Source organism: Neomonachus schauinslandi, chromosome 13 (genome assembly GCF_002201575.2).
Source record: "Neomonachus schauinslandi chromosome 13, ASM220157v2, whole genome shotgun sequence".
Taxonomy (NCBI): Eukaryota; Metazoa; Chordata; class Mammalia; order Carnivora; family Phocidae; genus Neomonachus; species Neomonachus schauinslandi.
This window is the reverse complement of record NC_058415.1, coordinates 61,260,619-61,277,820: the sequence shown is the minus strand read 5'-3', so window position 1 is coordinate 61,277,820 and position 17,202 is coordinate 61,260,619. Positions and strand designations below refer to the sequence as shown.

Sequence of the window (17,202 nt, the reverse complement as noted above, 5' to 3'; positions counted from 1 at the left end):
GCCTCTAACGAGCCACATTTTAACATGTTCCATATTTTAATGGATTTTACTTGAATGAACTGTTTAATCAAGGGAAGACACATTTCATGAATGAACAGAAGTAAATCTATAATTATACGCTTTAGTCAGGTAAGAGGAGTGACATTTTGGCACAATCCAGGGCTATATATAGCGAGTGCATTTGAATGACAAAGTAGGTTACCTCCACTTCCATAGGAGAGCTGGGAATTCGCTTTCCTCTCAAGTTCATTTTGTAACCTAATTAGAATTTTCAAAGAGTTGTAAAGTGCATGTGGCGCAGATCTGGTTCTCCCCACCTTTACCTGGATCTCTGCCTTTCTAGATGATTCCTCAGCTGGTGCAGCAGCCTCATTAGGTTAGGCGGCCAGGGAATTCCTGGCCACAGAAGCCAAGTGTCCCGGGGTCTCTGATGCCCCCCATGGGGTCCACCTTGCTCTTCACGTCCTCCGTGAGAGCCTTCGCTGCCTGAGACGCATGGTCAGACAGTGATCACTTAAAGCTGTCACAACGCTCTGCTTTCCTCCTCTGCCTTTCTTACTGTCTCTTAAGCCTTCTCCCTTCTTTCCTTCTTTCTGTTCTTGCTTCTGACATGGTCAGGACCTGCTTCTCACACTGGGGCCAGGAGTAGCAGGATCTGGGGATGAAAGAGGAGACCTAACTATGGGCTGGGGCAGGAAAGGGCAGGGGAGGGGTGAAGGAAGCTTTTGTAAAGGAACATGGTGCCACAGACCTGGAGAAAGTGGGGACAGTGATGTGGGGGGCTTTCGGGCAGGCTGACAACCCTGCTGTGAGCCTGGCAGTCCTGTTGCTTTTACCCCTAAAATGTGTGGTTTCCATCTTTAGCTGCACGTGGGAACCACATGGAGAACTCTAAAAATGCTGATGCCCAGGTGCTAGCCTAGGAATTCAAATTGGTTTAGGATGCAGCCAGCGCATCAGTATTTTTTTTTTTAACTCCCCAAGTGGTTCTGATAGGCAGTCCCGAAGGCTCCAGGTGACTGCAGCCCCAGCCAATACCTTCACCACAACCTCACGATAGACTCTGAGCCAGGACCACCCAGCTAAGTTGCTCCCACATTCCTGATCCATGGAAACTGTGAGATAATAAATATTTCTTGTTTGAAGCCTCTGAGTTTGGGGAAAATTTGTTACACAGCCGTGGATGATGAATACAGATTCTTAGTTGCCCCGAGCATACCCCTAAGTGGGTCACGTCTTGCATCTCCACCAGGGCCTCCAGAATCTCTAACCAGGATGGTTGCTGGAGCTGCCTCCCTGGCCTTCCTGTGCCCCTCCTGTCTCTGCCCCCCACTGGCCCCACAGCAGCCTAAAACACAGTTCTGGTCATGTTACCCCTCCTTGAAACCTTGTACTGGCTTCCCACTGTGCGTAGGCTCAAGACCAGCATCTTTGATGTAAGTTATGAGGCCCTTATGGCCTACTCTTCATTTTGTGTGCACAACCTTCCCCCCTCCCTGACCCATGCTCTGCTTTAGCCCAGCCTGGCTCTTCCAGCTTCTCTGCTGCTCTCTCCCACTGTGGGACCTTTGCATGCATGACTCCCCAGCCTGCAATCTTTCTCTTGCGTTACCTCCTGGCCTGGGTCCAGCTCCCCATTACAGCCTCTCCCAGAGCATACTCCTGAACTTGAGAGTACTCCCTTGTCTTGGTAGGTACCAGGGTGGTTATCTGACAAGTGTTCCTCACCCCCACTAGATAGAGACCCGGGACTGTGAATGGTTTTGCTCAGTCTCAGAGCCCTAGTACCACCTCACATGGTGCGGGGAATAGAAGAGATGTCAATATCATGAATGAATGAATGAATGAATGAATGAGCCAGCGAAAGAGCGAATGAATGAATGAATGAATGAATGGGAGAATGAAAAAATCAGGAAAGAGACTGGCAAGAACAAACAGGGCCCCAATCTAGAATAACCAGAACACTAGGTAACTGTCCAGAAAGAGAGTCAAGCCCATTGGCAGTGACTGGGCATCAGATGGAATTCCCGCCCTGGGATTGAAGCAGGAGCCCCAACTGGGAGCCTGAGATCTAGGAAGATCTCTAGCCAGCTGACATACCTAGCCCTCTGGTCTCCTTTTCCTCCTCCAACCTGTCTGCTTCTCCCCCTGCATCTCACAGGATGGATACAGACAGGCTATGTCCCCGATGCCTCAGTCAGTTGGAAGAGTGAGGCCAGTGTGATGGCTTCATTGGAGTGACAAGTCCCCATCATGCCTTCCCTCTCAGCCCTGTGACCCAGCTGGGAGGGAGACGGTGTGCATACCTACTGGACCTGCTGTTCAGATGGCTGATCAGACCTAGCGGGGTTTTCTGCCTGCTCACCCTGAGCAGGACCATCCCCATGGCTCTGGGCTCCCCCAGCGCTGCTGATTCTGCCTAGAGACTTCCCTAGAGCTTAAAGTCTGAGCTTAAATGTTGAAATTCTTGGATTTGGATCTTGGATTCCCAAGGCAGCCTGGGACCCCTTAGGAGACATTGTTGTCATCCCTTATAACCTTTACACTCCCCAGCCCCCTGAGTCCGTGGCCTCCCTAAAGGGTCCTTGGTCCCTGTCCTAGCCACACCTCTCTCCTCTGAGCCTGAGCCACTTTGTCACTCTTCCTCCTTTTTTTTTTTTTTTTAATTTTATTTATTTATTTGACAGAGATAGAGCACAAGCAGGGGGAGTGGCAGGCAGAGGGAGAGGGAAAAGCAGGCTTCCCGCGGAGCAGGGAGCCTGGGCAGGGGCTCGATCCCAGGACCCTGGGATCATGACCTGAGCCGAAGGCAGACACTTAACCAACTGAGCCACCCAGGTGCCCCTCACTCTCCCTCCTGAAGGCAGCCAGAACTGAGCCCAGTGTTCCAGGTATGAGCTGACATGGACAGAGGACAGACCAGAGGGTGCCTGTCCCCTCCTTCATTCTAGATGTGATGCCTTCTAAATGTGGCTCCCAGTCCTGCTCACCCTTTTGGCAGTGGCCTCACTCAGTTAACACATTCTGGTTTTCTAATCAAGGGGGGAAAATATCCAAGCCCTTGGAAACATTTGTTCACACTGTGATCAATGGTTCTTGTAAAACTTATCCTGCTTCCTTTAGGACAGTGGTTTCCAAACTTGAGCGAGCATCAGAATCGCCTGGAGGGCTGAGTAAACACAGGTGGCTGGACCCCACTGCACAGTGTCTGATCCAGTAGGTCTGGGTGGGGCCTGAGAATTTGCATTTCTAACAAGGTCCCAGGTGATACCGATGTTACCCTCCGGGGCCGTATTTGAGAACCGTTGCTTTAGGGATATGCTTCCTGGCATGACCTCATGTCCAGTCCGTACCAGTTCTTGAGGCAGGAGGAGGGAAGTCAGCAGCTGTTGCTTCCAAGCCTACCCCAGATTATGTAGTCATGGGGCTCTGACCCTCTGGCTCGTCTCTGTGGCATCAAGTGACTTGGGCTCCTGGGAGCTCCTCCAGCAGCCTGGGCTCAGATCCACTGCTCCGGAAGCAGGGAGAACTCTCCCCTCTGTGACCTCAGCCCTGTGAGCTGGCCCCGGGGCGGCCCCAGCCTTGAAGGACTCAGCCCCTCCTGACTCTTCTTCTAGCACACTGGGGACCCCGCCCATGACCCTGCTCACTCCCCCCACCGCTGCCCCCCAGCAGTCCTGGCTCGTCCTTCCCGGTAATGGGGCAGCCTTCCCCTCTGTCCCATCCATGCGTATTAGGTCCCCTGGTGGGACCCCAGCTGTACTGGAGTGAGAGGGAGTGTGTGTGTGTGTGTGTTTTATTTTCTTGGAAATTAAGAGTTACTCTTTGCCCAGAAGAACGTATTTCTGCTTTTGTAACGGAGGTGAATGAAAACCTGGGATTCAGTGTGCAGAAATGCAGTTTATAGCAAGACACTGGCCCCATTAAACAAGAGAACCTGCAATTCCAGAAGGAAAAATAGGCGTTTACAAATTCATGTCATCCATCTTTGGCCAGTGGACTGAATGGCCCTCCCGATCTCACACATGAGGTTGTGGGTCCTTTTCCTTAGGAGTTACATCAATTCCATTGTTTCTTTTCCATGCTTTGGTTTCTTAAAAATACCATTTATTACTGAATTCCTCCATTTGCTTTCTCTAAAGAGGTCCATTAGAATAAATACTTGAGCTGAGCTCAGACTTCTTGGTGCTAAAATTATGGTGGCTGATCGCACCACCATCTGTTCTGACCTGTTCTGGCTCATCAGCCTTCTAGAGCTGTCCACAGCTGGCAGGACCCAGAAGGGCCAGCCTGGGAGCATGCAGAGAGCACAAGACTAGGAGTGACACTTCAGTTTCCTCATTTGTGAAATTAGGGGCAGAGTGAGATGACTTCCAGGGGTGTTTTAGTTTTGTTTGTTTTGAGTTCTGACTGCCTAAAATGATAGTTTATTTGCCCTAATTATATACAGCTTTCGTGCACATTCTTATTCACAGAGAGACACCCCAAGCCACTGACCACCTGGACGGCTTGCCGTAGGCCTGGATGTGATCATTCCAGCTTTTAAGCCGCATAAAGAACTTGAGAGTCTACAAAGCCATTCCCCATCCTCAGTGTTTTTGCTGGGCCCCGAAACAACCCTGCAAATTACACGCTGTATTGTGCCCACTTCAGAGGTGCAAAGACGGAGGCTCAAGAGAGCTCTAACCGTTCCCGCGGGTGTGTGTGGTGAGCAAGCCGAGGGCTGCCGAACAAGCCGGGTGCTGCGTGCATCACCTGCATTGCGTCTAGCAGGGGTGATTTTGCACAATTTCTGTGTCTAATAATCGTTGTTGCTCCACAACACCCCCCGACACACAAAACGAACAACGGGGCTCCACCTGCATCCAAAAAGGATTTGTGGCAGCAGAAATAAAGTGTAACGCCAGAGTCAACTTTTTTTGTCCAGTCAACTAGCTCCATCTCCCATCAAAATAGAGGTAAAAACTAAGGATGGACAGGGTTCACCCTGACTGTGGCAGCTTCGTTTTTTGTACAAAACATTCAGCACAGAGTATTTCAGGCATTCAGGAAACACAGAATAGCAAACACCCATGGACTCATTACCCAGAATTAATAGATGTTCACATTTTATTCTACATATGTCATATTTGTCTTAAAGAAATAAAATACAGGGCGCCTAGGTGGCTCAGTCGGTTAAGCGACTGCCTTCGGCTTAGGTCATGATCCCGGAGTCCTGGGATCAAGTCCCACATCGGGCTCCCGGCTCAGCGGGGAGCCTCCTTCTCCCTCTGACCCTCTCCCCTCTCATGCTGTTTCTCTCTCTCTCTCTCTCTCAAATAAATAAATAAATAAATAAATAAAATCTTAAAAAAAAAAAGAAATAGGGGCGCCTGGGTGGCTCAGTTGGTTAAGCGACTGCCTTCGGCTCAGGTCATGATCCTGGAGTCCCTGGATCGAGTCCCGCATCGGGCTCCCTGCTCAGCAAGGAACCTGCTTCTCCCTCTGACCCTCCCCCCTCTCATGTGCTCTCTCTCGTTCGCTCTGTCTCAAATAAATAAATACTCTTTAAAAAAAAAAAAAAAAAAAAAAGAAATAAAATACAGCAGTTCCCACTGAAACCCCTTGGTTCCCTTCCACTGTGGTGGCTTCCCAGGGACCATCCTGTAACGTTTAGGGCCAAATTATTCCAAACACTTTGATATATACATTGGAAGACTCTACCAATTGTTGAAACAAGAAGTACTTTTTTTACTGTGATAAAATATACATAACATGAAATTTCCATTGTAACCATTTTTTAAGATTGACTTATTTTTGGGGGGGGGAGGGGCAGAGGGAGAGAGAGAGAGAGAGAATCTTAAGCAGACTCCACACCAAGTGTGCCCTACACAGGGCTCAGTCCCATGACCCTGAGATCATGACCTGAGCAAAAACCAAGAGTCAGATGCTTAACCAACTGTGCCACCCAGGCACCCCCATCCATTTTAACCATTTTTAAGTGTCCAGTTCGGTGGCATTAAGTACATTCATACTACCACGCAACCGGCACCACCATCCGTCCCCGGGTCTTTTTCATCCTTCCAGACAGTCACCGTACTGCTCAAACACTAACTCCCCGTTCCCTCCTCCCCAATGCCACATTACCATCGGTCTACTTTCTGTCTCTATGAATTCAACTCCTCTAGGTACCTCATGCAGGTAGAATCCTATAATATTTATCCTTTTGTGTCTGGCTCCTTTCACTTAATATAATGTTTTCATTTCATCCACATTTTAGCATGGGTCAGACCCTCATTCCGTCGTAAGGCTGAGTAACGTTCCATTGCATGTATATACCGCATGTGTTCATTCCTTCATCCGTCAATAGACTTTTGGGTTACTTCCATCTTTTGGCTTTTGTGAATAATGCTGCTGTGAACATGGGCATATGAATACATCTTGAAGACCCTGTTTTCAGTTCTTTTGAGAATATGCACAGAAGCAGAGTGCTGGCTCATAGAGTGCTCTATGTTTCATGTTTGAGGGACTGCCTTACTGTTTCCCACAGTGGTGGCGCCATTTTGTGCACAGGGGGTTCCATTCCCCTACCTCTTCACTGGTGCTTGCTGTCTCCTGTTTTTGTTTTTGTTTTTTTTTTATTTGAGAGAGAGAATGAGAGACAGAGAGCATGAGAGGGAAGAGGGTCAGAGGGAGAAGCAGACCCCCCGTTGAGCAGGGAGCCCGATGCGGGACCCGATTCCGGGACTCCAGGATCATGACCTGAGCCGAAGGCAGTCGCCCAACCAACTGAGCCACCCAGGCGCCCCTTGCTGTCTCCTGTTTTTTGATAATAGCCATCCTAATGGGTGTGAACAAGAAGTGCTTGTAAGGATCATCTTCTCCTAAGGGAGAAGAAACTGAAGCCCTGAGACAAGAGAGTCACGCAGCGAGGCCAGGGTCACAAGCAAGTCAGTGACAGAGCAGAACCTAGAACCTGGGGCCCCTACCCCCCACCTAAGTTGTTTTTACTGAGGTGAGTGGTCAGCCATGACCACAGGCTAGATACAAACTTCACATTTCTTTGGTTTGGTCCTTACTTCGGGGTGTGTGTGTGTGTGTGTGTGTGTGTGTGTGTGTGTGTGTGTTTAAATAATTCAAAATCGTATCAATATTTTAAGATATGAAAGGATCTTATATTTTTTAAAAACCTAGATTTCAGAGTTCTGGCCCCCAAATCAGAAGGTCTAGTGACCCCAGACTAGCATTCTGACACTGCATGATTGGGGCAGCTGCCACCTTAGATGGGACATGGGGTCACCCGTTTGCCGCTGTCCCCACCACTCCCTGACATCCTTCTACACGGACTGCTTCACACAATGGCCGGACCCGGCGAACCCTGGAGTTTGCAGACCTCTGCTTTCCAGACACATAGATGTTGGCCGTCTGTGTGTCGGTGGACAAGTAGTCACGTGTAACAGCCCAGGCTGGTTCCATAGCCCCTTACTCTCTCCTCTATTCTGCACCGTCTGTCTGAGTGTCTTACTCTTTCTTCATCCTAGAAGTGAAATAGTATTGCAAACAAATAATACAAAATATAAATAGAGGTGTATGCGAACAGTCTGACTTGGAGACTGTGTGAAAGGGCAAAGAAACACCAGCATGAAAGGCCAGAGATTTGGATGCCCATCTTGACTCTCCCAGGAAACCCCCGTGCAGTCCCAGTCTGCTGTCCCTGTGTCCCTGTGTCCCCTGCCCGGTGGGATGGGTGCATCTCCCAGGACTCACAGGCCGTCTTGGTTTATGATGAAGGGGGGAAATCACTCCTTTTGCATTGTTGATGGAGAAAACCAGCCCGGTTGAGCTGCTTCCCCGGGCTGACCCCTCTGAACAGACCCTTCCTGTCCTTCCCGTGGCTGCCAGTGTACCCACCCACTGCTTTCTCTTTGTAACAGGTGAGGAACGACCTGACTGGGGTTCTGTATGGTGAGGATATCGAGATTTCGGACACTGAGAGCTTCTCCAACGACCCCTGCACCAGTGTCAAAAAGCTTAAGGTAGGTGCGGCTGGCCGTGGCCGGGAGGACAGACAGACGGCCGCCACGCCCTGGGCTTCCCCACATCCCTGACTCTGAAATAGCCTCGAGTTCGGCTGTTTCATCTCGTCCTGGCATTTCGCGCGTGGGGAGAGGATCCCAGGCACTGGCTTCCCTTGGCTTCGCCCTGGCTTGGCCAGCCGTGGCCAGAGGCCTGGTTGCCGAGTGCGTGCACAGCCACAAGGAGCTTCCGCGGTGATTTTGTATCTCTCAACCGAGCCTAAGAGGCCTGCAGGGCGAGAGTTACTACCTTCTTTGTTGCCAAGAGGCTGAGAGGAAGGGATTCTCTTGCCCAAAGTCACAGCAAGGAGGTACAGTTGTTGGGACTGAAAGCCCTGGCTCCCTCCCAACCCCTCTCGGGACTCTCAGTCCAGGAACGGAAGGGGCCAACTAGAAGCTTGCCCAGCTGCAAGTGGTCTCTGTCTGCCATTTGTCTGCTCAGCCCACACACTCTCTCAACCAGCTGGTTTGTGCCAGACCCCCTCCTGGGCCCACAGACGCCATCAGGCCTGCCCTTGTCCTCACGTTGCTCACAGCTGGTGAGGAAGCCAGTTACCTCTCTGGGGATCAGGAACAGAGGGGCCTGGGAACAAAGGGAGGAAGTGACTCATCCCGCCCCGGGAGAGGGTTCAGACAAGGCTACTGAGGAGCATTTGCACCTGGCTAGGGAGGATGAGCAGGATGGGGGCCTGCAGGTGCCCAGCAGGGAAGGAGGGCTGAAGGTAAGAAGGCAGAGCGGCCATGCTCTCCACGCACCAGGGACCAGCAGGAATTCCACCGGCACCGGAGTGTCAGGGCTGAAAAAAGAAAAAAGAACCTGGAGCAGGTTCCACAAGCTTTGAATGCCGAGCTAAGGAGTTTGGTCTTTTATCCAGGGGGCAGTGGGAGGTGCTAGGGGTTTATAAGCAAGTGCAGACATAGTTTATAAGCAGCGTTACCTTCCTCTTTCCCTCTCTTCCATTCCCTCGTGCTCACATTTAGGGCTTTTGGCATGGAGACCCCAGATGCCAGTTGCTGGTATGCCCCCTTCCATCTTGGGCGGGTTCCGGGTTACACCCGTCAGAGCAGGTGGCCGTTTAGAATTCTTGTCTTCCAAAGCCCTCAGTTCACAGACGGGAAGACTGAGGCCCAGAGCCAGGGAACAAGGGAAGCAGAGCACCAGCGGTTTGTCCCCTAATCTCAGGAGCAGCCACCATGTCTGTGCATGACATTTCAGCCCTAAGAGCCCGTGCAGAGAAGGAAACCGTAGCTAGGGAGGGCCTGCTGGCAGCCCAGGTAGCTGGGGCCGGATGTACCCACGCTGTTCCCCCCAAGGCTGTGTGGCCTCAAGGTCCAGTCGGGCCGTGGGGTCCAGAGGACCCCGAGCCGTGGAGTGCTTACTCTGCAGGGAACAGCTGGGGTGGGGCCGGGGGTGGGGAGAGGAGCCCGATGCTGTGCCGACATCCTCCTGCCACACAGGGCAGCCTCTCCCCAGGGTGGGCACTTGAAATAGCTTCTGCCTGCGCCTCAGAGGCCCCACGGAGTTCTGTGGGCTTTCAAGTTTAAAGAGCCTCTGTGTGTGGAGCGGAAGCACTAGTTGAAAGCCTGCGAGAAATTAGGGATGGAACTGGGTGCTCTGCTCTTCAACCAGCTAGCTCCAACAGAAGTAGGAGTGACAGGACTGATGATGGAAGTGGCAGCCTGCCTGTCCCCTGCCCTGACCCAGAGCCAGGCCCTGATGCAGAGCCTTGACCTGCACTGGCTCGTTCAGTCCTACCCAGAGCCCTGGGACTGAGGGTGTTTTTGCATCCCTGGGTCACAGACGGGGAACTTGAGGCTCAAAGAGGTTAAGGATCACCCCGAGTCACGCAGCTGGAAAGCGGTGGGGCTGGATTCAAGCCTGGATCTGGGTGACAGGGCAGCTCAGGTCTCTCCACCGCCCCACACAGCTGCAGGGCCCAGAAAGGATTCCAACATCACATAAGCTGGGGGAGCGGAGCCCAGTCTGTCTGTTGGCGAAGGAGTCCTTGTGGGGGAAGCACTTCTCCCCCAGAGACCTGCATGGCTCCTTCCCCAGCCTTCTTCTCCTTCTTGCTCGGTTGTTCACTTTTCCCAGAGGTCTTCCCTGAATGCTTCATTTAAAAGTTAAATTCTTGGGGTGCCTGGGTGTGTCAGTCGGTTAAGTGTCTGCCTTCGGCTCAGGTCATGATCCCAGGGTCCTGGGATCGAGCCCCATTATTGGGCTCCCTGCTTGGTGGGGAGCCTGCTTTTCCCTCTTCCTCTGCTGCTCCCCCTGCTTGTGCTCTCTCTCTCACTCTCTCTCTGTCAAACAAGTAAATAAAATCTTAAAAAAAAAAAAGTTAAATCCTTGCCCACCTTGTGCTGATTTGCTCTGTTTCACTGATGGATATCTGTATTCATTTCCAAGGGTTGCTGTAACAAAGTACCACTAACTATGTGACTTCAAGCAACAGAAATGTATTCTCTTACATTCTGGAAGCTGGAAGTCCAAGGTCAAGGTTTGGCAAGGCCATGCTCTCTAGAGGGCTCTGGGGCTCTCCCCTGCCTTTCTCTTAGCTTCTGGTGTTGCCAGCAATCCTTGGAGTTCCTTGGCTTGCAGCCGCATAACTCCAGTCCCTACTTCATAGGGCATTTTCCCCTTTCTCTTCACATCATCTTCCTATTAGGACACTAGTCGTGTTGGATTACAAGTCTACCCTACTCCAGTATGACCTCATCTTCACTAATTACAACTATAGTGACCTTGTTTTCAAATAATGTCACATTCTAAGGTATTGGGAGTTCAGCATATCTCTGGAGGATACCATTCAACCCTTCACAACATCTGACCTACTGCCCATTTTGTCTAGTTGTTTTATCTTCTGTCTCCTCCCACTGGAACCTAAGATCTGGGAGGCAGGAGTTTCTGTCTGCTATGCTCACTGTGTCATTCCCCATCACCCAGAATCAAATTAGAGTGTGTGTAAATAAAATGCCACGTCTGGACAGACAAAGCCAACAGAGAACACAAGGATAGAATACTCAGGAATAAAGTAACTTCTGGAAAGCTCAGAGAAAAGGCAAATCTCTGGTTTACTGTGGGATGGGATAGAAAAGGAGGTACAGAGGACGAGGAAGAAAATTAAATACCAAAGAGCAGAATTAAAATCTGCATTGGCAGTATTAGAGAGCAGAGTTAATGCCAAGAAAAATAAAAATCAATAGTGTGAGGGACAAACTTGAGATATTTCCCAGAATTCAGAGGAAATGGTGAAAGTGGTCAATCTAATGAGGGAAGAGGTAACAGGGACACTGGGGAAGGGAGATCCTAAGGGAAAACGAGGATGGATGAAACGGAACCAAAATCAAAACAAAATAGACATCGTAGTAGCAACAAGCATACCTCGCACCCAGATCTTGGTTTCTAATACCCATTCTCCATAAAAAGGATCCAGGACTCCTTGGAGAGATGGCTGATTCTAGGACTGGGGCAGGACATATGCAAGATGATCCTGGAGCATCTTTTAGTGCCAGAAAAGTAAGGGAGTATTCAGGGGCGCCTGGGTGGCTCAGTTGGTTAAGCGACTGCCTTCGGCTCAGGTCATGATCCTGGAGTCCCTGGATCGAGTCCCGCATCGGGCTTCCTGCTCGGCAGGGAGTCTGCTTCGTCCTCTGACCCTATCCCCTCTCAGGTGTTCTCTCTCTCTCATTCTCTCTCTCTCAAATAAATAAAAATAAAAAATCTTAAAAAAAAAAAAAAAAGAAAGAAAAGTAAGGGAGTATTCAGAACAGCAACAACACACACTCATGGGAGGGTGTCCGAGCCAATTGAAAGAGCTCCCAGTGGCCAAAGCTGGGACAATGTCAGCAACAAAATAAAATAGTATTGGATTATAACCCAATGTATAAAAATAAATATCCGTGTGTCTGTGCTGCTATGAATAAATAAATGGAAAAGAACAGACAAATCTCTTATACAGAAGAATTCCAAATAATTTATGTAGATATTTCATGCTCATGGAGGTGGAGCAGGACAAACCACTTCTTAAGTGACTTCCTTCCAGAGAGCACAGTGAGGAAAGGGGGGAGAAGAGTAACTTGATGGTGGAGAAATCAGACAAACACGACCTCAGCCAGGTGACAAGGTCAACATCAACAGTGATAAGTCACATTGATAGGAGGCACCCTTGATATGAGGGGGTGAGAAGGCCAGTTTACCTCTGTGGCCTTCCTTCCCAAAACCCATGCCCTAAGCCTAAGCATGAGGAAAACGTCAGACAAATTCCAGGTGAAGGCCATTTTCCAGATACTCCTCAAAACTGTCTAGGTCTTCAAAAATAAGGAACGTCTGAGTCGAAAGGAGCCTATGTAGACATGACAACTAAATATAGTGTGGTACTCTGGATGTAATCCAGGAATAGAGTAAGGATAGTAGAAAAAAAAAAAAAACTAAGGAAATCTGAATTAAGTATGGACATTAGCTAATAATAATATTGATTCATTAATTGTATCAAATGTACCACACTAACATAAAATATTAATAATAGGGGAAGCTGGGTGAGGAACATAGGGCAACTTTCTTTGTCACTTTTCTGTAAATCTAAAACTTATCTCAAGAAGTTTATTTTGAAAAAGGAGACACACTTAAGTGGGCTCAAGAGAGTCCTGCTAGATTGGACTGACAGAATTGCTAATAGTCAACCATTTGGAACTACAAGATCAACAATTTCATAAAGGAAATGTGCGCATTGTTACATGCACTGTCTAGCTGGCCTTTCCACTGTCTAGCAGAATTGGTGAAAAGAGAGTCATACCAAGACACATTTTGGCAAAATCTTTGAAGTACAAACATAAAGGGGAAAAAAATCTATAAGTATCTAGGCCAGAAAAAAGCAAATTTCCCACAAAGATGCAAAAACCAGGCCACTTCGACTCCTCTGCAGCTTTCAAGCCCAGAGACAATGGAGCAGCTGGGAGACATCCTCCCATGCATACGGCTCAAGTCCTAGCCAGGTGCCCTTCTTGGAGTTAATCCTTCAAGTCTTACATCAGCTCAGCCGAGAACAATGGCAAACTTCATAGCAGGTCGTGGCGGAGACGGCTGATCAGGGGCCAATGCAACCCGTGGTCAGAGAGCTCAGTCCAAATCATTGTTACAAAATTGTACACAGATGCAGAAGTTCGTTTTGAAAGCAAACGTACATATACATCGGGTGCAAAAATAGATACTTTAATAACAATAACTGAGATAGAAAAATCCAAATTCCATTCACAGAGCCCCAAAAAGGGGGTGAGTAAAACATATGGGTGGTAATCTCCTGGTCTTAAGTAAAAGAGGGACTCAGCAGAGCCCACCTTGTTCATGAGTTTCCTAAATAAACATACACGCTAAAGAAGGCTTTGAATAACTTGATGGTAAATACACTACAACGCAAACAGAACCCAAAGCTTTTGGCAGAGAAGGTAGAAACAGGGAAATTTTAGTCCACGTATTGAAAACCTGAAAGCCTAACATATAACTGCAGACCAAATAGAGCCATTCTGACCATAAATTGAAATGGGCCCATCTCCCTATTAAAAGGCAAAGACTTTGAGAATTATGTTTTTCAAGAACTGACTACAGCTATTGACAACAGAGGAAATGACCCAGAAAGGTCAAAGGTAAAATGTCAGGCACAGGTAGATCAAGCAAACCAAACCAAGCAAGAACCCCAGTGTTCATATGAGACCAAAGGGAATTCAAGGTACCAGCTGTGATGAAGGAGAGTCATTCTATATAGATAGGGGTTCGATTCACCGTGAGAATAACATACTCATGGACCATTATTGCTGTAAATTGCATCTCATTGAAATATATAAAGAAAAGCCTATTAAAATACAAAGGAGAATTGACAGAAACACAACAGCACTGGGAGCCATAACACTCTCAGTCTTGGACAGATCACCCAGGCGAAAATACGCAAAAGCACAGAGGAACCAAATCGTGAAATTCATCAGGCTGACTTAGCTCATATGTACCAAAGTTCACCCCAAGGAAGTCAAGAAATGAAACCATCTCTGTGTGACGCAGACCTGAGGCCTCTCAGCTCCTTCCAGGCCTGTTCCAAACACGGGGGCTTGCAAGTGAACTGTTGCCACGCTGTGCAGGGAGGAGGGCGGAGGCTGCCCCTGGCTATTTCGAGGGTGCCTGCTCCGAAGCATTGGGCCCCGTGGGGGAGAGTGCCCGGCTTCAGATGCTCTGTTCGTTTTATTTGCTTTATCTACCTTCCCTGGAGCAGCGCCCCCAGCCCATCATTCAGGATTCAGATTCCAGGATAGTCTCCCTAATTTATAAAGCAGCCGATGAGCAACCTTAATTCCACCTGCAGCGTTCTTTCCCTCTGGCCACGTCACGGAGCATATTCCCGGGTTCTGGAGATTAGGAAAGAGGACATTCCGGGGTGGGGGGGGGCCTCAGTCTGCCTATCATAGGAAGACCACAAAAATAGGCCTTCAGGTGGACTGCTGCCCCCTTCGCTCCATGGGAGAGGCCTCGTGGGAGCTGCCCCCTGACCCCACAGGCCAGGAGCCTGCTTGACTGCCGGAAACTACATTTCACACAGGCACCCCAGGGGGATGCAAAGCTACAGAATAAACATCGTCCATCTTCCCAGCAGGCCAGTTTTGCTCAGAAACCTGGGAAGGAAAGCATTATTTTTATCTTGAGATAAACATAAATATGTTATTGGAATGCTAAATATACGTGAATTTTTAAGATAAAATAATAAACTTTACAGAAGTGGCATGCTATGGGCTATTCCTTCTTCACTTCCTTCTTTAAGAACATATGTCTCCTTGGGATGCCTGGGTGGCTCAGTCGGTTGAGCGTCTGCCTTCAGCTCAGGTCATGATTCCAGGGTCCTGGGATCAAGCTCCGTGTTGGGCTCCTTGCTTGGTGGGGAGTTTGCTTCCCTCTTTGCCTGCAGCTCCCCCTGCTTGTGCTCTCTCTCTCTCTGACAAATAAATACATAAAATCTTAAAAATAGGGCGCCTGGATGGCTCAGTTGGTTAAGCGACTGCCTTCGGCTCAGGTCATGATCCTGGAGTCCCGGGATGGAGTCCCGCGTCGGGCTCCCCTGCTCGGCGGGGAGTCTGCTTCTCCCTCTCCCGCTCCCCCCACCTTGTGCTCTCTCTCTCTCTATCTCATTCTCTATCTCATTCTCTCTCTCAAATAAATAAATAAAATCTTAAAAAAAAAACCCTAAAAAATTAAAAAAATATATATATGTCTCCTTAAGGTATAGACTTGTCCGATTACTATGTTGTACACTTAAACTAACATAATGTTTTATGTCAACTACGCTCCAATAAGTAGACAGGCGGACAGATAGATAAAAATGAAAAATAAATGGGAGGGCTAATCAGAATAAAAAGATCAATGTAACAACAGCAACAAAAGAATATAAGTCTCCTGCTTCTCTGCCTAAATTTAGGCATATTTCTGGTAAGGAAGAAAAATGTCTAAGAAAAACTAACTTCAACTAAATGAAAATACTCATTCTGGGTATGGAACAGTGCGTCCGGGCCAGGAGGGACTTTGGGAAGTGTCTAGGCTAACCCTGCTGGACTTACCCCAGGTCTCACGGCCAGAGTCAGGGGGCAGGAGTGGGCCTGGGCTCCAGAGCCCTTCCCAGGCCAGCCCCCAGCCCCATCATGGCCAGCCTCTAAAGCTCAGCCTCCCTTCCAACAGCACTGCACACAGTTTTACCTGATTTTCCAGCAGCCCAGTGGGTCTGTGGGACTGGGCACCTGGGAAGCCAGGGAGCGATTGCAGGTGGACCAAGCCGGATGCGTGGGTGGCAGGAGAGGCCAGGTAACGCAGAGGTCAGTGTCTGGTTGACCTTCCGTTCCAGCGGGACCCTGCGCTCCTGCCACAGGGAAGGGTGGCTTCTGCTCGCCTGCTCTTTTCAACGCCCACCAGCTATTTCAGTGTCTCAGGATCACACCGGCTGTTGCAGTGCTTTCACGTCCAAGGCTACCCCACTTTCCTCCGCAAGCCATTGCCACAAACTGGGTATTTTCTCAGCCGGGGAGGCAATACGTAGGGCTGAGAGGTCAAGCGCTCAGGCTCTGGGGCCAGGCCGACCCGGGGTGGAGGCCAGCGCCACCACTTCCTACCTGTGGGACCTGGTGTCTTAGGCTGAACTCCCTAGAAACAGAGCCTGAGAGTCTGGTCAAAGTGATTTATTGAGAGCGCGCTCCGGAGAAGGGAGAGAGATGCAGGATAAGGCAAGCGGGGAGCCGGGCCAGATTGCGGTCTTGGCAGGATTGCCTGGAACAGCCTGCTCCACAGAGCGGGCCCCGCCTTTCAGGGAGTCAGTCACTGGCTGCTGCAGGATGTGGGGCACCGCCTGAAGTCCCTTCGCTGGGGGCAGTTCCCTAGAGAGGGGGGCGAGCTAGAAGCAGCCCACCCTCCCTGCACGGGGATGGACGCCCCGGTCCCGAGTGCAGGAACCAGCGGGGATGGCGGTGTGCCGCACTTGAGAAACTTCCTCCATTCTTTGGGGCTCAGCTCGCTCGTGAAACTTTCCGGAGTGGACGTAGCAATAACACCTCTCTCCTTGGGCGGGGCTGATGCACTCCTTAGTCCCACAGCTAGAAAGAGCTCAGGAACTTGCTTTTTATTTGCTAAGATCCCCTGCAACCTAGGGGTTATACACAAAGTCTTTGAATTGGGTCATGTTTCTGAAGTGTCACTTTTGTGTGTGTGTGATCTTAGCTCACTTTAAGTGTCCCAGAGACAAAGAGGCTCTAGGCAAGAGATGAGAAGGACCAGGAAGGAGGGAAGGAAATCCATCCAGGCTTGGACCTCCCACCCCATCGTTGTTTCCTCCCGTGTCTGCCCCTTCCCTGTAGGCGAGGCCTCTTGTGAACACAGGCCTCTGTGTGGTCTACACATGGATCTAGCCATGTGAGTACAAGGTGTCCTTTGTCCCACCTCAGGTCACCTTTTGCTCCAGGTGGCCCCCTGCAGAATCAAGAGTCTGTGGAAGTGCACAGGAATTTTGGACCCTGCCCTCTGCCACATTCTGGGTTCACTGTACTGTCCCAACTCTGTTCTGTCGCTCTCAGCCTCAGGGACATTCAGGGCTCTCCTCCCCTACCCCCTGTTCTCCCCACACTGCCCCAG

General features: G+C 49.7%; 1 protein-coding gene across 1 annotated transcript in view; it reads left to right on the top strand.

Moving 5' to 3' along the window:
- GABBR2 (gamma-aminobutyric acid type B receptor subunit 2) overlaps positions 1-17,202 on the top strand; it is a 230,607-nt gene that overhangs the window by 57,610 nt on the left and 155,795 nt on the right. Inside the window, exon 4 of the mRNA XM_044920417.1 lies at positions 7,914-8,015. Within this exon, the coding sequence (XP_044776352.1) occupies positions 7,914-8,015 (102 nt within the window). The remainder of the gene's footprint in view (positions 1-7,913; positions 8,016-17,202) is intronic.